This window comes from Cephus cinctus, unplaced genomic scaffold (genome assembly GCF_000341935.2).
Source record: "Cephus cinctus unplaced genomic scaffold, Ccin1 Ccin1_scaffold0025, whole genome shotgun sequence".
NCBI classification, from domain to species: Eukaryota; Metazoa; Arthropoda; class Insecta; order Hymenoptera; family Cephidae; genus Cephus; species Cephus cinctus.
In genome coordinates this window covers 293,943-318,757 of record NW_014332773.1, presented here as the reverse complement: position 1 = coordinate 318,757, position 24,815 = coordinate 293,943, and the positions used below count along the sequence as shown (strand labels likewise).

The window sequence follows — 24,815 nt, the reverse complement described above, 5'->3', positions numbered from 1 at the left end:
CTATTTACTTCATATAAGTAACTTCCATTTTTACGAAGCCAGACTACGCTTAAAATATATTTAAAACTCGCAAAACCACTTTTCTCTTCTATAGGCTTAACGCCAGCTAACTTTTTGAAAATTCTCGAGACTACAGTAGGTTGCTTCATGTACACATCTTCAAACCAACGGGATTAGATAGCGTTCCTCCAACGACATATATTTGCAATTTCCGAAATCATGTATGCAAAAGAATTCAGGAGAGACAGGTTTAGTCCTGACACTTTCTGTACGAACTGAAAGGTCCACTCGAAAACCAAGTTATATTCTTTATATTTTAACTTGTTGAATACGAAAATGTTAGTTATTTTTTTGTAAAAAGTGGTATGTTAATTGTTATCAACATTTTAATTGTTATTCTTCTGGAAACAAAAAAATTGTCATTACGTGTTATAAAGTACTTTTATTACTTACTCGGAGTCTGGCAGATAAATTATAACAAGCTGCGGCTATACTTTTGGCGTGGCGAAATGTGCGCGCTTAAGCCTCATTCATCATAACGCTGCTTCTATAATATTTGACTTAGGCGCGTTTACTGGGTATTTCAAAAAGTATAAAATACAAACCATGCAACAGTTAAAGTATTAATATCAAAGCTCAAAAAATGACAAATTGACGAATCTGTGAACACTACAAATAGTACAAAGACATAGTCGGGCGTGATTTACAATAATTTTCGAGAGATCGGTCTTGTTCAATGGCGTCTATATGCAAACTCCGCCCATGCCAACGAGTTTACATTTATTATATTCCCCAAAGTATGAATAAGTTAATTTTACTCAAAGCTTATGCAAACACAATTACAATAGTTGTACCCGCACAGTACTTAGCCCGGTCGCTAAGTTCATCCCTGGAGAAAAATACAAATGACATATGTTTAAGTATCCCCCATGGAAACAAAGTATGTGCAAGATAAAAACAAAATATATCTTAAATATATGGAATAACTTCTATATCTCGTAAATATTGCATGGTAATACGCAATATATGTATAAAAAGAATATGTCTAATATAGATTCAAGGTATAGCCGAAATCTATTTTCAATGTATAAAACAACGAAAAGTGTGATATGGCAGATATATTTCTGACTATACATGTTTAGATTTCTGATTTAATTTCTGCCACTTTACAAAACAATGACAAACATGTTTCAATTCAGAAGGTCAAAATGTGAAGAATTTAACTTGGTTTTCTAGTGAACTTTTCAGTGCGCACGAAAGATGCGTCCACGCCACAATTAGTTCTGACTGAGCATGAAGAATATCTTATACTTAAGATACATACGTTTGTGATAAATTAGTGGCCCACATGGACACTTGAGTCAAAATAGCCCTACAAAATTCTTAAATTTTCAATTTTTTAAATATATCTCCTACACTATGCAAAATAGAAAAAATCTTTAAATAGACGCTCAGTTTGATTTTGAATGAACTATCGGAAGCTGTTATTAGTTTATCCCTGTTTGCAAAAATACATCACCCACTCTCTTCATCGTTGTAATTCAGAAACGATTTGTTTTCCTAACATATTGTAACGTGGATAGAGTACTACTTATGCAGGGAACATTTTAGGTACTGTGTTGATTGTTTTACGAAGGAAAATGTTCACACAATTTCTTCTTGAAGCAGATGTTTTTCTCGACATTCAATCAAAACCTATTAATCGTGTAGACTTTGTTATTTTTCAGAGTCAAACCCCCTACTTTTGGCGATTACTCGTACTTAAATATTTTCATATAGCATAGTATATAAACGCGTGAATGTTATTGTACAAGGAATGTTTAAACATTTCTTGAGAAGGTAGTACGATAGAAATATGTTAGAAAGTTGACCCTACACGTCTTAATGCTTAATCGAAAGAACTCAATCTGCTGTGTCTGTTGGCTCAAAACAAAACTTTTTGACGATCTAGAGGAGATATTAATTATTCAAGTTAGTCAAAATTAAGGTGGTGGGGAAATAATGGTTGCATTTAGTCAGATGTCTTTAATTTTCGCAATAATTAAAAAATTAACATTATTTACCGTATACTTATTGAGAAATTACTGTTAAACGAAATGCATGCACTGGCTGTCTCTCTCTTTCACGTGTTCCCCCCTTCCCCCTGTGAACGCTAGAAATAAAATGACGGTGCAGAATTGGACGTTCAGTTAGCATTATGATTTATTTATCGGAATAATTATTATCTGCTAGTATTAAATTCACATGTTTCTATTTGTTTTATGAAATTTACCAAATTATATATGACTATTTATTTGGCTTTAGCCATACTCTACCATATTATCTTAAATTGATCGAACGTTTTTATCGTTCCACTGCATATATCTAGCGTTTTAATGCAAAGTTATATGACTTATCTGTAGGTCACTATAGGTTAACAAAAAAATATTAGCTCGCAGCCACCCGGTCCTTATGAAGCATAATTTGATGCACACAACGTTTGAAATGGTATCCAGAATGTTCCCTACGCAAATATGTTTCAATACACGTTTCAATATGTTATGCAAAAAAAGGAAAAATCGTTTCTGAAATCCAACAATCAAGAGGGTGGGTGATGTATTTTTGCAAATAGGAATAAACTAATAAGAGCTTTCGATAGGCCATTCAAAAACAAACTTACCGTCTACATAAAGTTTTTTCCCCTACCTTTCATAATTTATGAGATATATTTAAAATAAAACCAAAAATTCAAGAAAATTTGTTAGGGTATTTTGACCCATCAAATATTTAAGTATATGGACCACTAATTTTGTGCATAACTATGTATCTTAAATATCTTCACTCATATACAAAAAAACACTCTACGGTTCGGAGTGTCATCAAAGTAACCTTCCATGTCAGTAAAACAGTTCATTCATTTTCGTGAATCTTGTTCGCAACAACGCTCGTGAGATACGACTCCTTTACCACATTAACGGAACTACATACGGCATTAATCATTATTTTCGTCAACGAGGTAATTTTAAATATTGGATTTTACAGGTAGAAGCTATTGAAAGGTAATCTATGGGTTTATACCAAATTATAATATCTACATAATATACACTGTTCATGGATTATTAATATTGTTCGCAATGCTATAAATGGAGTGTTCTCTTGGGGGTGAGTATAGAAAATGAGAATGGTTAAGCCACACGTGACAATTAAATCAGAAATGGAATGGTATACGCGAGCGATACCACGATAGCAGACTATTGTTTGCCCAAAACTTTGCTCCTATATTAGCTCGATCCCTCATTTCAATTATACAAGAAGGACGGGTCGTGAGTCACGCATGAAATTTTGCAAATTAGGCAAGAAATTCGACTTACTACCGATATTTGTCAAAGAGATATTTAACGCAAATTTTACTTAAACCAAAATTTTCGGTCCCTTTAATCCAATTTCGGCCAACGCAATTTTAGAATACATTCAGAATTACTAAGGTTAAAAGCCAACAAGAAACAACACACATAATGAATAAGGATTACCACCAATTGTTTCTATATCATCTAGAAATAAATGGTTTTCTTTCTCCCACATGAAAAAACACGTGCCAATTCGTACGTGCCATTTCTCACAAACATTATTGAGTTCTCGATATAGGGGTGATTTATTTACGAATGAAGGTATCAAACCGACTCTGAAATGCACATGGATATATCTCATTCTGATCGGTTATTTGTCAAACCCAAACCCAACCTTTCTTCGACACTTTTACCTATTGACATTTTTTAATTCTGAATCTTTTTCTCAAGATCCACACTTTTATTTCGCAGCCCTCAAATCAATCAATTAGAACTGACATCATCGCTTGATTGATGTCGTGCACAGTATATATACATATATAGCCATATGCCTCGGCCATTAAATATGAATACTCTACAGTTTTACAAATCCTCGTCAGCCAAGACATTAGAAGAGTTGGGACCATTAGTTAAATAATAAATAGATTGATAATGAGAAAATCAGTATTCACTGCCTCGGTAGATAAATACTCATATGCCTGTAAGTTACTCATACGATGTTAATATTCCATTCCCTTCTCCCCAACCTTTCCCCATTCCACCCAAAGTAACTCTCATTTGTTTTCTTGCACACTTTATCGGATTTTTGGCCGAGCAATTACAAGAATTCGCGCTCCACTAATCATCATCGAGCGATTATCCACCGTTAATGGGTGCCCAGCCATGGAGGTTGCCACTCTGTTCCTCCCTAGCTTTCATCCCCTAAGGCTCGTCTATTCTGCACTTGACTATCACCCACTATATATTCTCCTGCTGCCGTGTAACACCATCAGACTCTACCGTAATACCAATAGACCTAACCACTTTCCTCTTCCCTTCCTCTTTCCTCCATCTACTTTCCTCTCGCCACCACTCGTACTGAAACCATCCTGGTCCCGTTGTTAGCTAAGTACGGTGATAGCGCGTAAAATCTGCCCATTTATAAAGCAGCATCCTTATATCAGGTCCTGCGGATTCCGAAGGTCAGGACAGAGTTCGTACACTTTGACTACCTTTATATGTATGTTGCTACATTTTATTGACATCCAGCAGGATCATTCAGAAATGGGCTTGGCAGTTAGACTCATCCTGGAACATTCCCAAACTCATTCAGAACCTTCCAACAGCCATTTGTAACTTGTTAACCTTACGGATGCCTGGATCACTCACCTTGTGGATGGCATCAGCTTTGCGTATATGTTACAAGGAAGTGGGATACTTTACCTACTTTGCTGATGTTCTCATAAAAATAATCCTACAATTTTCCTAACGCGACTTTATTGGCAGTTACGAGGGAGACGTTGATGTATTATATGTACATGCATATGTTACTGAGACCATTAGAGGGGATGTCCCAATTGTGAATGTCCTAATTTAAAGATTTCTCACTTTGGCACGGGAGTTTGTATCTATTAAAACGAAAAAAAGTTCTTTAAGAGTAAATTTGATTCTGTATTCCGTGACGTATGAGAGCTAGAATGCTAGGTCGGTTGTTGCATGTAGAGCAGCCATAAAATTTTATGGAGATTCTACAGCGTGACGTCATACATGCTCGTCGTATTATTCATTAAACCGGGGGACGTGCACTGCGTCATATCAACGCCTCGTTTTTTGTATAGGTCAAAGGATCAGGATCACACGGTATATTTCTTGATTGAAGCTACTCTTTCATGTCTCTATGTAAATGCCTACTAGACGTTAACTTTATTTTAGCCAAAAGTTTTCAATTTCATTGTTAACGTTTACAGTCACTCTGTGTTTCCACTGTATTAGTTTATTGTATTTTTCTGTGAAAAATAAAGAGGTAATATATGTATGTGTTACAATGTAGAGGAAGGTGGGGTAGTAAAACGGGATCAATAGGGTAACATGAATTACTTCTAAAATTAGTTGAAGTTGGATCAGTCATGATATATTTTTGGAATTGCTCTGGCGGAATCATTTTTGTCCTTAAAGAGGTTATTCACATAGAATTGTATATTGGTTACGGGGTGTGTTAATGATTCAAGCGATAGCCTAAAAGTTTACAAATTTTCTATTCCATTACCTTACATAAATGCCTATCTCAAATAATTCATTAAATTTACGTTACGATAAAATTCAAATTATTATTGTATTAATTTAATCATACATTTATTCAAAGTTTATCTTAGGCGTGTTCCACTAAAAGATTACGGCATGATGCAAATGTAACGGTTAAATAAAAATTCTTTTTCATCATCTCGTGAGAACTTTTTTTTTACCGGGTATTACCCAAGTTCATTTTGTCGCATTTGTATGTCAGGCGGCCAACTTCGCCTAATATTGATTTCTCCCGTTTTCTTCTGGGGCCTACGCTTCCTCCCGAACTTGGTCAAATGTTGCTTCTATAAATCTATCCCGTATACCTAGTAGGTTAAAATGTAAATAATATACCTACAAAAAAAATGGATATCAAAAATATTAAGTAAGCAATGTAAGCGAAACTCTCCTGAATGATAAACTACGATTAAACTAGGTTCGAGTTGGGCTACGATTGGAGAAGCCTACAAAAAACTATATTGGGTGATAACTGATAAGCTAAGTCTAAACTAGGTCCAAATTGGGCTCAAAGTAGGCAAGATAATAAAAAATGTTGTACGATAACGAAAAACTTAATGCTAATTATACCGCAAACAGATTATAATTAGACAAGCCGTTGTCTAACTACTATCTACTTTACACTTTGGTAAAGTATGAATCAGATAATATTATCTTTTTAATTGGCATCATGAACGAAGCATCACATGTAACCAATATTGACGGTCGTTTTGCATTTTCATTCACCGTTATTTCCCATAAATATGACCTACGGGTGAGCACTCATAAGACACGTAAACTTGCTCCATTTTGTGATTCAACATGAGGTAAAATTGTAGAATAATTTACATACGATCGTCTATCTGGGCATCATACCTTATCTTCTTCTATATAAGGTGTACTAATTATCCATGTGTCCACTCTCGATTATGACGCACAATGTTGCTCTATGGAACAAGTACATTATAATTTGAATTATAATTATAATATTCATTCAAATGAAAAATCGAGGGTAAAAAATCATAAACTCAACAACATAATAGAAATTGTTTTATTCCACGTTTAAGTGGGAACAGCCTGAAGTTTTATAGAAATTCGAATTTGTACATGGACATTTTCGAGATTTTTTTCGTTGAAAACTGTGCTTAGGATAAGATCTTATAAAAATGTAAGGAAAGGTATAATCAGAATGGCTAATACAGAAATGTAATAAATATTTTTATTCTCCTAAAAATGCGTCTTTTCCTTCAATCTTCCTCGTTATCACATTTTCACAGACGATTTAATTTTTTTTATTTATCGTTTTATTCCATGTGCATTAACTGACTTCGGATTAACCTGTTACTGCGATTCACTTATACTTGCTTCGTTAGGTATCCCTTGGGTCATCCTAAGGATTTTGGAAAAGCTACACGAAGGATCAGTCTTTTAAAATTTTCTTTGACGAGTATTATCCGATTTTCCATCCTTCTTATGATCCTTCCTCAATAAAAGTTGAAAGGCTGTAGGAAAAGCGAAAGCTTCAGTGCGCTCATACTTCACAGAGGAGCATGACTGACCCTTTGAGATAAATCGCACAAATAAGTAACGGACCGATGAAGTTCGTTTTTGAACAGTAATGTGAGAAATTCAAGATATCTCTCTTTCAATTTCACCTTTTCCTTTCTACCTCATAATTAACGATACTACCGTCTCAAGGAAATTCCGCTGGGAAACATTTCCGTTAAGTGTTGTCGATTCGTATAATGATACTTAAAATTCCGGGAGTAATAGAAACAGATTTCCCTGTAGCGCTGCTTTAAGAGCACGTTCGAAAGTGCTAGACGTAGTTGCAAAAGTTACCACAGATACCAGTAGTGCTGATCGCTTATTCGATGCTACTTTGAATAATAACCCTCTGAGTTAGGGCTTCAGCGAATTTATCTTTTCACTGTCTCCCTTGCGAAAAAAAAGGAGCGCGGCCCGAGGATTTTCGCGCATCTGCAATCCCCCTGTCTAATATTCGCTAAGGATCTTCATCATCCGGGAAAGGCGACTTCGCTTCGTAATACGTCCATTAATAACCACAAATCCAAAGGACAAAAGTTTTTTCAACGAGGAGTATCGATCGAGCGAAAATAAAAATGGCCGTCGAATCGCATCCTCGAGCAGTTGCACACCCCATTCGAAGAATTCGAAGCTTCGTGAATAATACAATTTCACCCGGTATAATATAGTATATTTGACAGGGAAAGGAGAGACAAACACAAGGTCACGCTATTCCTTGTTCTGAGATTAAAAGTGAAAAAGAAGAGCGACATCTTATGACTTACTTCACTCCTGTTGCAGACAATTTATTAACCCTTGGTTAGGCACAAGATCTAAAATCGTAGATCGTTCATCCTTTACGCAGGATTTCTCATGCTATGTGGAATATAACTTATTTTTATGTACCCATTGAAAAAGCATCCAATAATTGTGCAATACATTTTTTGCGATAAAAAGCCGTTTAATTAACGTGTGATTTAAGTAGTTCAATAAAGTCTAATTCATATTTTTGCTAATTTAAATAAATTACAAGCATCCATCACGCTAACGGCGGGTAAAAGTTCAAATAAATTCAGCTAATCACTATTCTGGGAATTAACGTACATCGAAAACTCCAGTCGATAAAGAGACTTGAGTTTTATACTGAGAATACCGACGAAAACGCGAAAAAAAGACGAAGCAACTTTTTTTGGAAATAAATAGTCCAAAAAAAGAGGTGTGCGTGAAATAATGTGGTAGAAGAATATGAGTCCTTTAACGACTTGCCGCCTCAACGATTTACGTTGAATCCCAGTGAAGCGATGGTCGTCACTGAGTCTCCTGATCCGCTTTATTTGCACCAAGTAATTTTTCCTCCTTAGTTCTCTACCATAAGCACATTTCTGTAGGGGTTTAGGTACCTGTGTAACTTTGATTTTTTCTCTTTTCATCTTCTTCCTGTTTCTTCGAACAACTCGATATTGCACTTATTGAAAATCTACAACACCTCCTTACACCCTGAGATACTCCAGGAGTTGCCAGCGTCGAATATTCCGCATGCGGAAAGGAGATAGTAAACGGATGGTATGATGGAAGTGGTGACAAAGGACCTGGATCAACCCTTAAGAAGCTTCATGGCCTTTGTTAGCGTCGTACGATCTTTTCCTTACGCGGGTGTCAGGAAGAAAACTATTATCGTATAGTAGAGCGGTTTGAAATTATGGAAGGTACGTGCGCACTCGAGGACGAATCTCTGCCATTACGGGAGGCGAGATGTCGACGCTATACGGGAAATGGGAGTGGTTGCTACAGGGAATGGGAGATGATGCTTGATGGCTCGTGGTGACGTTAAGGGTTACGATGCCAAGATACGACTTTATGCAATCGTGCTTCTCACGCTACTCTCAACAGCAAATACCTATACCCACTTGGAACGTAAGGCGATGCACTGAAATGCCAGTTTATTCCCGTTTCGTTGCAGCACTGAAAATTTCATACTGAAAGCAATTTCATTGTTGGAATTCATGTCAATGAAATTTTGCCTATTCGGAATTATTAAAATTTCCCAAAGTATTTTCGATGCGAAATAGAAGGATGACTACGGATTCCTGCAATTTACATCACCGAATATTATGAATTTCAAGGTGATCATGTTATTTTATCGGAATAATGTTTATATCCCTCTATGCACATGTTACAACATTTAGTTCTAAATTGTGCCGTACGTTTTGTAATAACTTAAATACGGCACTGGTAATTTTCATAGTGGCTGTTCTCTCGTAAGCGTCGACTAAATCGTGTCGCAAAGCGATTATAACGTGACATGATTCGTTCTCGTTCGTTTAACTTTACGACGCGCTTACGGATACCAAGTACAGCCAAAATGAGAATGGAAAAATAAAATATAAGTCCATAAATTGATTCTAAGGTCACAGGAAACATGATCTAAATTCATTTGAGACCCTAACTGTCGCTGAGGTCAATCCGAGGTGGCCGGAAATATGCTGTTTCAGCACTTGTAATCAATCCAGAATAACGGTATCCAGTATCTTGAGCAGTATCAGATTTCATCGAAAACTGACACTCTTTTAAAATGGTTTTAAGAAAAGTGGCCATGTGTTTTGAATTGCGCTTTTTATAACAAGTTAAATTGCATTCAAGAAGCGCCGAATGGTAATACCCGGGTTGGATTCCATGTGAAAAGTTACGAAATACGTTTTTTAGTATTTTTAATGTCTCCGATCAGAAAAGGAAGATAACCGATGTTGAGGTTAACAATTAATTGCATATAAGCACATAGCTAGTAACGCAGGCCACACCCGCAATGGAGGCTCACTTGATGGCTCAACGATCTCCGCCTGACCCGTGTATGTTTATATACGGTATGGCTGGACCACATTTGAGTACCACTAACTGAGTTAACAATGCAGGCGTAGCCTATGTCACCAGCCGTACGTACATACCCTAATAATTATGAACTTTAATATTGATTGTCTTCAGATTTTCTTTAGTTATTTATTAATTTTTCGCTTAAAAAGCAACTCTGTTATCGATATCCCTTACTTTTGAAAAGTCCAATATAAGACCGATCAAAGCAGACTAAGACTTGCCTAAGTAATAAGCACGCATGCGATGAAGTGATCTGTGTTATTAACGTAGACCTTGCCCCATGTTCTACCATGTTATTCTGTGTATAAGAACTGGTATAGGGACTAGTAGTGGCCAAGAGGGTTGAAATTGCTTGTGGTCACGCCAAGCCATCCACTACCTACCCTCTTTTCTCCAATCTCATCTTCAACAACTCTGGCAAATGCTCGCTCGATGCTTCTTAATTTGATTCGTATTTGATAAACGAAACGAGCCTCTGGTACGTTTCTGTTCATGTTGTGACTTCGTGTTCTTTTCTCTCCTTTGTATTCCGAAAATCAAACGAATACTTTTTTCATTTTCTAGGCCTCCCAATCGCCTTTTTACTTGTTATCTTGCCTCACGTAACGGTCAAGAGCGTGCCTTAGCTTTTAATCGAAGCTTCCAAGGTTCTCCACCGGGTATATTTTTGCATTCAGGACATGTTGCGTCTCTTTGACCACCTTGACTCCACCACCGTTACTAAAGTTGGTGGTTGGCATTTCATTATGTTGTATACGTCGTTGCAATAGGTCAAGGTTCGTAGGAGAACAGTATTTAAATTTTCAATGGCACATAGCGCAAATGCTACTTTCTCGACATATATGTATATAAAGACGTTATTGTATATGTAAAAGATATCTGTATCGGAGTCGAAATTTTTTTCCTTCGTTACACGTTGATGTCCTACGTTGAGTAAGACTTAGAAGACACTAGTGAGGATGTATTACCATGCCATTGTGGTTCTCATTTGTACCTTAAATGCGGTACATATTTCAACATCTTCATTTTTGAGGGTTAAAACAGGACCTCATAGGAGTCTCGTTAAACACATTGTAAATAAAAAAAAGAACGCATTTCTCGTAATTCGCAATTAATTCCTTTACAGTAACTCAAAGTGGAGACACATTCAAGTATTGTGCATTCCATTTGTGCTGCTTCACTTTGATGACCGTAGAGTACCCTTAGTTCATTTCTGCTGCGCCTTCCTATTTAATTCATAATATTCGTTTTGTTTACACATGACGAAGGTAAGCATAACTAGTTGATTAATGATTATGTGCAAATTAAATTAGCTTCATGTTATTGATTTATTTTTATTAATTTCAAGCAAGTATTTAAGGCCATACGATTTTATCCTTTTGTTATAATGTTTCCCATAATCCTTATTGATTTCACTAAATTGAATTTCAAGCTAACTATCCATATGAAAAATTTTCAAATAAACTTCACATTAATATTCAATAGTAAGTCCTCTTCGTGATGTTATAATTTTGAACTCATTCAGGCTTAAAAAATATATAACTTCGTGTCATGTACTCTTCCAATCTGAAAATAAATTAGTTATTGGTAATAAATAACTACGTGTGCTAAATGTGTGTTATTGGTACTAAATAACTACATTATTTTATAAACGAGTTTTTTAATTTAGTTTTAACGTTTCGGTAGAACATGACATATTAAGAGAGATTGTAGTAGAACAGAGAGGTTCAAAATGGGTTGAAATCGAAAACGATAGGACCTCGAGGTACAGTTGAAGTACTATGGAGAGTATAGAGGGAGAACGAAGGAAAAAAATTTCAATTCGAATATACATAATATGGATTTTTCTGTGTTCCGTTTTTTAATTAGCATATTTTTTCACAGTCATTTTCATATTGAGTATTATTTCGAGCGTTGGTAATCTTTAAATAAACAAACACTCGACAATTGCATCCTGACAAAATGAAAAGTAAATAACGAGAAACTTGAAGTATCAACCTATTTCGTTTACTCAACATTATCGTCACTAACTGTTTCTGCGTTTTATGTTTACACACCAGTGGTACAACTCCCACATGTGAGTTGCAGCGCGATGAAAGATCAACGAAATCTCAGATGTTTTTCGTATCATTTTACCCATTAGAGCAAATTTAGTAAATACCCCGACTAAAGTAGTCTCAAGCTTCCTGAATTAGTACTACTGCACTTGTGAATTGTATACAGACGTGCATATGAAGTTTACTGTATGTTTGGCAGATCTACACGTACCTTTATAATATTTGCTTAAATCTCGACCAGAGTAAATTCAAGATTCGCATTAATATAGGATTCCAAAATACTTATTGCTGCAAAATATTTTAACGTACATTTTAAAGTCATTTTACTAAATTTTCGTAAGGATTGTATTATATATCATGGAATATGATTATACTAACAAAAATCTGTACTGATAACGATCATATGGTTCCTCACGTGAGAGATAGATGAACTTTTGTATGCAGCTGAATATGGTGGCACCTGTGAACTGATGGAAAGCGGAAGTGTTTTCCACGAGCCATTAGGTATGCTATTCTTAGACTGAAGTCTTTATAGCAGAAACGTGTGAAAAGGGAAATCAGGATTTGTGAAAATTTTTCTTCTATTTCTTTTATTAGAGAATTGGCAAGGAAATGAAGAAATATGAGAACGGAACTTGCGTTCATTGCTCTTTAATACTTTTTATATGATTTATTCAATCGAAGATCACCAAACTGGATTTAATATTACATTCGAATAAATTTATCTTCAGAGCAAGCGAATTTTACATTTACAGTTGAAAGGTAAAACATGTAAGAAAAACTAAAGGGCCCGAGTGGTTGATTTCTATTGTATAAGAAAACGGATAATTTTGTAAACCGAGAAAAAATGTGTTCCTTTGATAAATTAAAAGGACGAAAGTAACTTTCATCAGCTAATTTAATTCCCTATAATACGACATTCGCCTATTGCTGTTAATGATGAATAGAAATACGATACTTAATAGGACCCTTTATTAGCCTTCCTTTTTTATAATAGCACTTAATATAATTATAATTCTTAGACTCGGTCCATTAAATTGCATTTCGATGCCGACTGCGGGGTCAATCGATAAATACGTAGTCTGCCATTTGGGGAATTGACCGAACAGCTTCAATTAACTGATACTGTTTTCCTTTGACTCACCCCATTGTTTAAACTATTGAACTATTGTAATAGGGTGAGACCTTCGACAAAACTAAACCTCATGCTGTTCCAGAATCAACGAGGATTCTATGCCCTAAGAGTCTTTGTCTGCCGACGAATTTGAACGTTTGGCGTTGTTCAACACTCAGGAATGAATTTGGCGCTTAGTCGTGCGGACAATGAATGCATTAGAATTGTAAAATATCGAGGGTAGAGATCGTTTTCCGAAAGGCCTAATTAGGAGGAAACGTAAGGGTATAGATATCGTAAATAATTATTCGTGTGCTGCTCGGTCTTCCGACGTAAGAACTTCTAGATCTTCTACTGGAAAGGACTTTTATTTAAGAATTCAGTAAATCTCATATAAAACGAGCGCGATATAGCTGTACTTCGACAGAATGGCTTAAACTTGAAGATGAAAGCCAAACCTTGAATAAAAATTGTGACCAAAGAACTACTTTCTTTGCTGATAGCTCTCACAGCAAGTACTTCCGCGTGTTTTTTTACCCTCTTCGTATACCATCCATAACAGGCAATCAACAAAGGGAAAAACAGCAGATGGTAAAGAATGGTACGAGAGTGAAATACATGACAAGATACGATAAGGCAAGGTAGGACATGCTAGGAGTAATTTTGTAATATACCGAAGATATATATATATATTAAATAAACGTACCAGAACGTAAACGGCGAACGGCATAACCAGTACAGCTACCAGAAGGTCAGCCAGGGCCAAGCTTACGATGAAATAATTGGTAACCGTCTGTAAAGCCCTTTCTCTTGCAACCGCCAGGATGACGAGAACGTTGCCGAATAACGTGAGGCAGGGTACCACGACGAGTATTAGCGCCCACCAATTGTTCACGTTGGATTTCTCGGCCGCTCCGGCCGCACCGACGCCCACCCCGACGCCGACGCTCGCGCCCGCACTACACTCCCCAACCCTGACGCCACCCGAAACGATCGAAGAGCAACTGCTGTTTCCCGCACTAAAGTTCAGGCTCGTGCCATCGTAATACGTGAGATTCGTGAAGGCAGTGTAGTTCAGCCTGTTGATGTAATCATTCAGATCCTCAAAGACGAATAGGTCTGATATCACTGTGTAGTTCTCGGAGGTGGTTGGAGTCGAGGACGAGCCGCCCAAGACAGAGGCAGAGTCGTTGAACCAGTTCAGTTCAGCGCTGCCGAGTGCGCTTTCATTACGAAACGAACTCCCGTTCAATCGATTTATTCGCTCGATCGTCTCCACCGTTTTCTCCGTCTCGTTGGGGTAGTGGAACTCATAAGGACGAGTGTTGTTCTCGACGAGGGTCCTCGTGTACAGCTCGCTTCCTCGAGCCTCCATCCTGGCCTCTTCGCCCCTCCTCGTACGACCAGCTGATTGGCGTCGAATCACGAAATCTTCGTCCGTCTCGCCCAAGCTGGCTTCCCGTCCTTCGCTGCCATTGTCACCCTTTGGCAAGTGGCGTTGCTACGCTCCTGCAAGCTCGTTCGAAACGCCAGCCTATCGCAGCAGAGGGCTACGGTCTATAAAAACTGTAGAGCTATCGAGACTTGGGGTGTTCCGTTCTCAGTCTTTCGACTTTATTGATTCCTGGAACAAAAAGTCAACTCTTAGGATCACTATGGCCATTTTCAAGGGTGGGCGTATATTTAACATTTTGAAAGGCAAAACGAACGCGTTGCGTTACGCGTCAGGCTCTATACCGTCGAGGATCGCGAACTTTCCACACCTTGTAGTGAATTAATCTTTCTACTAGGGAACTATCCTACATCTCGTCCCTCTCTTTCTCGCGCATGTCATCTTTCTTTCCTTCCTCCCTCCACTCTTATGTCGCCAGCCTCTCCTCAGTAGTTCTCTGTTCCTTTTCTCTATTCTCTCCTCGCTGTTTTTTCCCACAAAATTGAATCTACAGTTGAATGCTGCTAGAAAGATTTTTCAGCGAGAAGTGAAAGATTGCGCGTTGCATGAACGTAAAAGCACAAGAAGACAACTTTTTGTGAATTTTGAAATCTCGACTAATCGAAATCGTTCAAGCACTCTTAAGAAGATGCTGAGGAGTTTCAATTCAAACGTCAAAGCAATAAGGGGATGAATTAATGAATAGATGTATGTATTTTCAGTAATATCCAGTTGGAGCGAATCGGAAGCTCGTATGTCCACCACTGCGATTATCTTAAAAAACGAAATTCGTCAGACTTTCTTTCCTGAATTCAGAAGGACGATTTTACGTTGTGATCTCTTATATCATTCAGTGTCCTATGTACACTTGACACGCCATTTCGATTTATGCTATCATCCTGACAAATCTCCACGCACAAATATAAAGTTGAAGAAAATTCCATTTCCTCTTTTTTTTCTTTCTTTCTTGGCCAACTTTCCCCTTCGCAATCTTGGCCTCTTGGGTATGTACCCACCAAAATTGAATTTCATCACGAACTGTAGTCCTGATTTAAAAGGCGTGGGTTAACCATTATGTCTTCTCCATTGGTTTCTTATTCCTTAGCAAATGTGTTATACTGACTTTCTTGACCTTTGAGAAAAACATTGGAGTTAACTACTGACGTGTCGTGTCGTAAAAATTTTTATACTCAGGGTGAATCATTCATTGTATATGCATTGTATTTTTTTAAGAGAAAGATATGGATTTAAAAAGATCATTTGCAGCAAATTTAAAATATAATTTTATATCCGTATGGGTTATACATTGAATTGATTTTATGTATCGGTATATGTATATTCCTGTGTCAGTCGATAAAGATGCGTTCGTAAACAAATTTTTCGGAATTTTGAATATTGAATTAAATAAATGTTATGATTATTATGACAATAAATTGAACTAGTTGTGAATCTAATAAACCCGCAAATATTTCAGACGGTTAATAATATTTAATAAATAATGTTATTTTGAGTAAATAATATGTTATCGTTAATTTTATGTGTCAAGTTATTTTAAAATGGCAATAGATATTGACGCAGATATTAAAGTTAATGTAATACAGAAATAAGTTAACCTTCTTTTTGTACAGCTACAGGATTTATTTAGTATTTATATGATTTTATTATAATCTGTAACTACTAAGACATCTGTGGGTATTATAGCATGTATAGTGAATTACCCAATGAATTTATTAACTAAGTATTGCATATATAGAGTTCAAATCCTCCGTCCACGACACGTATGTCTCATTTGTTATTCAATTCGGAAGTGCTCTTACTCTCCTCATCGAGGAGGATCACATACAACCAACGAATCCAGTAAATCCACTATGTATGTGGCGAAAGGCTGCGTCAGGTTTATCTTCGATTTCTCTGCGTCAATAATCTTTGATTAAATTCTTCCTGAGAAGCATCGGACTACCTTCGAGAAGGATCATACCTATCTTTAAACCCTAAACAAGTTACATAAGTCTATTCTTAACTAAACATCCTGACTTAACGGAAATATTTCCGTTACGTGTTTCTTAACGTCCTTCACCACAGAATCCGTTTCCGATACTACACATCAATTGCATGTCAATAATTGCTCTTACTCTGTATCTGAAAATGAATGGCAAAGAGAATTTGGCAACTGGTCAAATATCAACAATTACTCATGCAGTATTAACAAGTTTTTTTATCAGTGTACAAAATTTTGTAACGATACCAGTGCTGGCTGTAATAAAAAGAAAAACCTAAACTATAACAGATAAAATGACTGATCGTAGTCTTCCACAGAAACTGAAAGGAATATGTTGACCAAGTTTCCAGCCCAATATCTGTATATTTTATCTTGACAGACTCTGCCTATTTGTTCGCATATACAGAGTGTCCTAGTGCATTCGTTGAGACTGTCGATACTGGCGCGATGCAATATAGTAAGAGCAAATAACGTTTTCTTGTTAGTTCTTGTTGTCAGTTGGTTTCCCACTCACGGCTTCTCGTCAATTCTTCACGTGAGCGCTGTGCCGACGGACGTATTACTTGTTAGGGGAGCTTTGACACCTCAGTATTTTATTTTTTTTTGAGTTTTAGATCAGTGACGTAATGGGCTACGAATCTGGCGTCACACCAGTCTGTGAACGTATGCGCTTGGCACTTGAACCGTGAAACAATTTATTGCTAATCGCGCGATCCGTCCGAAGCAGCTAATTTTTGCCTTACACAACTGCACCTCCCACCACGCAGCCACGACCCGCGGAAGTCCTTAAATGCTTCCATTTTAGGAACTATTGTGAATTTCTACAAACTCTTTGCGGGATGGTAGTCGAGGGACCTCCAGCTATCGCCCACTTTCCGGTGTATAAGTAGTTCTGGCACACCTTGTATTAAAATGTGTGATACACGGAGATGAAGTATGTATGTATAAAGTGAACTTTTACTTTATGTTCGTAAGTGATCGAAGAGTCAATCATTGACAGAGTTTAAAAAAGTGATGAAGCGGTTTAAGTAAAAGAAGACAACTTCTGTTAAAGTTGCCCCAAGTAAAAACATTGTATGTAAGTTACTGTACAGTGACTGATCACTGATCAATTTTTACTTATATACTGCCTGTAAAACAAATCTGTACTTGCAATTGACTTTATCCATGTGTGATTGACTGTATCCTAAGTACATATTCTATAATGAAAATGTACTTTTTATGAATCTTTACTAGTGCATGGTAAATATTGTACATATTTTGCAATGAACATTTAGTTCTTCTGTAGCATCAAAAATTTGTAACTCATTACCAAAGTAAGATAAAGAAATTTCATAATTTAACTTAAAATATTTCCTCGTATTTTTCTACCTTTATTAATATTTATCAAGTTATATTAACTATACATATATACTGCCTACAGTAATCAGCAAAAATGTTGGGTTGTCACTTGAGACGAAACTTTGGAAAATTCGTTAATTTATTCACTACGTATTACTTTTCCCTCGTGAGTGGATCTTCCCCATCACGAAAAAATAATGAATCGTAAACTCCCTTTTATAAAGAAAATACATAGTGTAGATACACCGCCGTGGCCATTTTGGACTTTTCCCGAATTCATGCTTTTTTCAGTAAAACATTCAGGAATGCGATATTCAAACGAAAAGGAGAAACGCGAAATATAAATGTATATATGCATAAAGACTAGAAGAAAAAAAAAACTGTTATTCATAAAGAAAATAAAAGGATACGGCTGCCTTATGCAAAAGTATAAAATTCTTCATCCGTATGGTACCAAAAGTTTCTCACGGATCATTATGTGCAGTTTGCAGGCTAACCTAATTCAGACATTCGAGTTCACGATACGTGGCGAATGGCAACGGCTCTGGCGAGAGAACAGGGAATTTCTTTTTCCATCCACATTTATCTACCCTTCACGTTATCACAGCCAATTAATCATATACGTCATACATTAAAACTTCAGTCAGATATACAATGTCGTGCATAGAAATCACGTGAAGGACAAAATCATTGCCGTAAATTTTAAACAAAAGCCGATTGAAACGATGGATATGAAACGTAAATAAAACTTGAATGAATCCACATTGCACACGTATACGTGTGCTTGAAACAAATGCTTAAAAATAATATTGCATCGAAGCCCAACGCTTTCAGACTTTAATCGAGGGGTCGCATGAGGGTGAGAGCAGATACGTACGTCAGTAAAAATACGAAGCGCAAGTAACTTTAAAAAAAAAAGAGAAAAAAGAACTTTGTCACATCGATAGGATTTTATCTGACCCTTCACGAAGCTGTTTTAAAGATACAGGATTTAGAAATATACAGGCCATCATTCTTGTTCAATCGTGATGCTGCGTTCTATAAGAAAACTACAGAAATTGCTATTCACGGGGATTCGTCGGATGGAAATTTATGTCACGTTGTGTCTAAATGAGATTTCCAAGAAAACGAAATTTTCATGAAATCGTTTCTTGTTCGACATTTGTGAGAATAAATAAAAAATATAGGATGCGGAAAAATTAGAAACGTGCATGCGATATGAAGCCGCAAGACGGAAGCATCGTAGACAGCACAGGCTTTAGCCATTCTTACATATAGCTGAACAAGCTTTCTCACGCTTTGCCATTTGGACTGAAAGTCAGTGACTTTAACCGGCAAAAGCTGCACACTCTTTACGGCGATTCTACAGATTTTGTCATTTAGATGGAGCGAAACATATTACAAAGCAAAATTTCTTAGCGAACATTTACTTTTCGAGATGCAGCAAAAATTTCTATTAACGTCTTGACTAACTGACAGCCAGTTACGGACTACGCACACGACACAGAACATGCAAACGTCATCCGAAGTATGTCTGCAACATACTACTGACGTCCGGTTGAAAAATGCTATGCGTAATAAATCTGGTAGACGTCTTATGCAGATGTTCTTAAACATGACGCAGTATGACGTCTTTAGAATGTCGTTTTAATGTCGGCATTTATGTTGTCCATTTATTATGATTATTACATATTTTATATTTACTAACTACAATACCTTTTGGGAACCTTACACGCGTGTAATAGTCAATAGGTTATTTGGTTTATCTTATTTTCTACTTTTTTTCTAAAAAGTGCTTGATTGATTGTTTTTTAACCTGTTCGCAGACGCGTCATTTCCAGCGCATTTGACTTCCATTGTTGTGTCATTTCATAAGTTATGTTGCCCTCGAGAAATGCAACTAGGATGGCTTCTCGCGGCTTAAGCCAACCGGTGACTGTACCGGTATATGGCCGATGACTGAGCCATCTACCTTATAAGATTATCCTATTCGTGTGAAGCAACTTGTCAGATGGATGTTAGAGATACATCCTATGAGTGACAGGTAGGATGTGCAAGGGACGGACTGAAAGACATTCGTAGGTGGGACAAACACACTCCAGAATGACGTATGCAAGATGTCATTTGCGGATTTATGGATGTCTATCGTATGTCAGTAGTGGCGATTAAAGACGTCTATATGACGTATTTCTAACGTCCCAGTGTTATGTGGATAGCAAACACTAAGCAGTGGACTACCCTTAGATAGTGTTTAGACGTGTACAAATGTTCGACTATGACAATGTTTGACAATAGACATTCGTCTATTGTCACTAGCAACATTCCTGTGAAACAATAGTGAAGCCTCTAATAAAGTATAAGGAGGAAAAGGGTAAGGAGAAAGTTTAGGGTGAACTAACCTTAGAGTACCCACGTAACATATTTTTTTTGGCATTGTCTTCAGGTATAACAGAACGTTATATAGATCATGTGATAAATTGAAATTCATATATATCTAGAAACAATTTATTAATTCTAACACATCGACATAAACGCCTTTGTTTATAATTTTAATAATTTTCAGCGGATCGCATTTATCTACTCTTGGGCATATCCGGAGCAAAATTTACCACTAAAAACCATTCAATACTCTTTTGGCAAGGGTAATGGATGAGTTTTCATTGATTTCCATTGATTGACCACATATTACCTTTAGCAAAAAAAAGGTTTGGCAATAAAAAATTTTGCTATGTGTATTACTTCCTATGAGTACCCAATCTATTTTTGGAGTACGCAGACTTAAGCACATAGAAAAGTAGAACTGACACAGGCAGCCGAAGAATATTATATATGATCTATTAAAAACTGTTTATTCAAGCATAAAAATTACATATTTTAAACAGACTGAAGTAATCAGTGAAGATTTTGGACAACTTTTGGACAACTGTTTTTTATACGTTTTACATTCAATTTAATCTTTATATTCAGTAAAGACAAGTTTTCCGTTTGATTTTAGTTTGTAGTTATTCGTGTTTATTTACGGAAAATCATAGAAAAGGAAATGGATGGATAAAACACGTATGAGTTCGAGTACCAATTCCCTACGGCACGACGTGCGCACACTTGAGAAATTGTTATTGCGTGCTCTTGGAACACGATAGCATTTTAAAAAAGAAAGGAATTGACCATTTTTAGAAAAAAAATGTTGATGCCAAATTTACTTGAAATACGGTTAAATGTCATTTACGATGAGAACTGATTAAATGAATTATTTTTTTTCACATATACTGCTGCATCACTTACTTTATAATGATGTATAATAAATATTATAATTACTGACAATGAGTGTGCAATGATTATACTTATTTATCATTTCATAATGTAAATGTGATGCTGCGTACTTTTAGACTAATTTTCCCTGTAGGTAAAAACGAAAAAGTTGCATTGAATATTTCAAGAAAGGGATGATAATTCGTGGCTGGTTTACGAATGGCGCTCGAAAGGGGAGAACGAATGATAACGGGGCAAGAGAAAGCCTTTAGCGCTGCAAGCTAGTCTTAGATAAATTTACGAAATAATTACATAATTAATTTTCTGCAATTAGCAAGAAGCTCTACTAATGAGGCCTGCCTACGTGATATCCTTTCTGCTTCATTGGTTAGCTGCCTATTACCTTGAAGCTCGTGCGAAACGTTGAAAATTATTTAGATCTCGTCAAATTGCTGCTGAAAGATGAATAATAATATATAAATGCAGAAATTTTAGACGGAACGATGATATTGTATCATCAGCTGAACGTAACCGTATAAATATACGTATTGTTCATAACCCTATATTCAATTTATAGATGGAACAGGGATATGTCTCTTCTGTTGTTAGTATTCATAGTTGCTATTTACTGGCCAATTAGTCTCATAAGATAAAAGGTTAACCTTCTTCGTTTTGTGGTAAATATCAGAAAATTCCGTATTTTCCAATGATACCTACGTTACACGATTTCCTGCTGGTGGCTCGTCATGAAATTCTCGGCTCGTAAAATTCACCTTCGTATTGTCCTTTCACGACATGTAGCTGAAGCTATTAGGCAAGTATAGATATTAGATAAACTACAGATTTCCAATAATCTAATAAATTTTATTATAAATTGTAAGTTGATGTGAATACGTACAACGGGTGCAGCTATAAAAACTCGATCAGCTTATAATCAATTTCTCATCATCAAATGTAATGTCGATGCAAGTGGTTGTACATTTTAGAAATAAAAAATACGCCATTTTTTAAATTAGGGTAAAAGGGATAGATTACACTAGATGAAGGAAAATTAGGCTTGCGACATATATGTATATATTGAGATGAGAATGGATTATTTTGATAACGTAAGCTAATACCTATTGGTAGTTTGGATTGTTTCTAGTTTTCAAGGTTTCTGATATTTATCCATTTCAAAGGATTATACTAAATCCTTCAGAAAAATATAAGGATAATCTAAAATACGGGCTATGAAAGAAAGAATTTCTCCTTTCATCGGATCGACGAGGGTTCTGCAGGATAAGATGCCAATTTAAGGAAATATATATATGTATATACTATATAACTACTGTCTTCTTACATTACTACATTATGCTTTGATCCGGGTACGTATAATATACTACGTAAGTAAAAAAAAACGATAATGAAAATGCCTGGGATATATTTCACGCAGTCCTTCCTTTAATACATCAAGAGCGACGTGATGCGATCAATGGATGAAGGGACTAGGAGAAACTGAAAAAGAAAAAAAAAGCTTCTTTACATTGAGCTTTTAGATTCTTCGTTATCTTTCGTTATTTGACCATTTCTTCGTTCCGTAATTGACTTACGTACTCTATTGTACTTTTAAATGTTCGATCACTTTGTAATTATTGGAAGCACGGTTGACTTTTGCAATGCAAATGAAACGAAGTCACCTGGATAAAACTTTGCACGAGACACATGATGAATTTTTAAATTACTCTACAATTCGGTTTACCAGCAAAGAGAAAGTGATGTGAAAATGAAAAAGAAATACGTACGTACAATTGTGTGTGTATCAACTTACCGAATACAATTGGCGCAGCATGGCGATTGCTCGTTCGTTTAGATTTTTCATTTTCTTCAGCACCATTATTTTAATTAGCCCCCAATTAGCATGGAAATTTGTTTCGCAAATCAATCGGTCCATTGAACGCCAATGAATCGTACTAACAATACGTGGTCAACAGCAGGCTGCCAATAATTCCACATCGTAGTGATATATGTTAAGCATTGTCATATTTTGGTTATTTTTGTTTCACATGGACTCGTATTGACATTTTCAACTGTCCTGTAGAATCCCTTTAACTTCATCCGTATATATCTTTAGAGTCTTTCTTCTGAACAAGAGCGAAGTGCAATCGAAGGCTTTAAGCTTCTCCATTCCCTTTTGAAAAATTGATTCAATATTTTCCAACTTCACGAAAAAGCATACTCTCCTGATCCTGCCGGCTGCATTGTGCGGAGATTTACGAAATCCCAAGTACCTGAATGGCTGCTATATGGTGGGTTGGACGGGCAGTGATTTTCCTTTGCTCCTTCTAAGCTTTCTTCAAAATCATTCACGAGGAACTTCGACTTATTCACATTTTACGAAACATTTACGTGAGAAATTTGAGCAAGCTGTAGTTCTTGCTGTGTCGCTTTAATCATTGCTTACACTTTTTTATTCAGTCGCTTTCAGACTTTCGCTCAAGTTTTTTAAACTTTAGCACTGTATCTTGTCATACACATTGAACCGCAAGATGGCAAAACGTACAAGCAACACGTTGAAAATTAATCCTTTATTGTTTTAAGTTGAATTCTCTTAACTATGACCAAGATCACTTTTTGAACAATGAAAATAATACATAAACACATCGAAAAGGATTATGATATCAAACTGGCGATTATAGTCAAGTTCATGAGATAATGTCCAGTATCTCATTTATATACAGCAAATTATCATTTCACTCTGTACACAATGTGTCAGCACTATCTAATATATATTGCATTTGAATTCTCGTTTGTTAGTTATAGCGATCCGATCCGAGGGCGCTTTCGTTGGACGTTTTTATAAGATCAGTTAAGTGAAGTAGACGGTAATTTATTTCAGAATTTTATCGCATTATCTTCTTATCGCGAAGACACCAAAAACTAAAAAGTAGAAAAAGTCAAGTACGCACTGATGAAAAAGGAAGTAGCCCAATGGGCAAAGAGCTTTTCCTTGTCTCAAAAAATCGCGGTCTCCGGGAGAATCGAATCGCGCGAGAAGTTTTATCTGTCTATTATAGTTTTTGAAGAATTTTTTTCCTTTCTAACACGGGAATATTTCTGCAACCGGCGACCGTAGTCGCAGCGCGTCTAGGCGTCGTCGACGGCGACGACGAGGACGACGACGACGACGGTGGACGAACGTCCAACGTTGGTCTCGCGAATGGCGCCGGGGAGAGTCCTCATACTCGCGTCGCCACCTACACTGAGAGTTCGTCGGTGAGCGAACGGCGAGCGACTGGCTGTCTAGCCAGAGAGTTCTTCCGAATCTGCTCCTGCTCTCCCACGTAACGAGGGTGTATTCCATCCCCTGGCCAACCAACCCCCAAGCCTCGACTACGATCCTACTCCGAAGCTCATCGAAGTTCGCGCAAGCTCCGCGACGTGGAGTTACTGTGTGCTATGTTATCTACTTCCTTGGCAGGGAAGATCTTTATGCACGCTGCTATACCACGCTACCCTATCCAATATCGGTATCGTTATACTCGATTCTTTCTTTCCGGTTGGCTACATTTTTTCATTTTGTTATCAGTAGTGTTTTTGGCATGATTCATAGACATTTGCTACAGTAGTCGTGGTACATGTATTTATTTATTATCTTATTTGACACCAT

The 24,815-nt window shown here is 36.6% G+C and overlaps 1 protein-coding gene across 3 annotated transcripts in view; it reads right to left on the bottom strand.

The window, feature by feature from the left end:
• The window catches only part of LOC107267001 (dopamine D2-like receptor), a 142,813-nt gene extending 118,355 nt beyond the window's left edge, over positions 1 to 24,458 (bottom strand). For all 3 annotated transcript variants that reach the window (XM_015738160.2, XM_025084261.1, XM_015738170.2), the window contains exons 1-2: positions 22,977 to 24,458; positions 13,855 to 14,772 (exon numbers count right to left, since the gene is read on the bottom strand). In XM_015738160.2, coding sequence (XP_015593646.1) covers positions 13,855 to 14,523 — 669 coding nt within the window. In that variant the 5' untranslated portion in view covers positions 14,524 to 14,772; positions 22,977 to 24,458. The remainder of the gene's footprint in view (positions 1 to 13,854; positions 14,773 to 22,976) is intronic.
• Between the last annotated feature and the right edge of the window lie 357 nt (positions 24,459 to 24,815).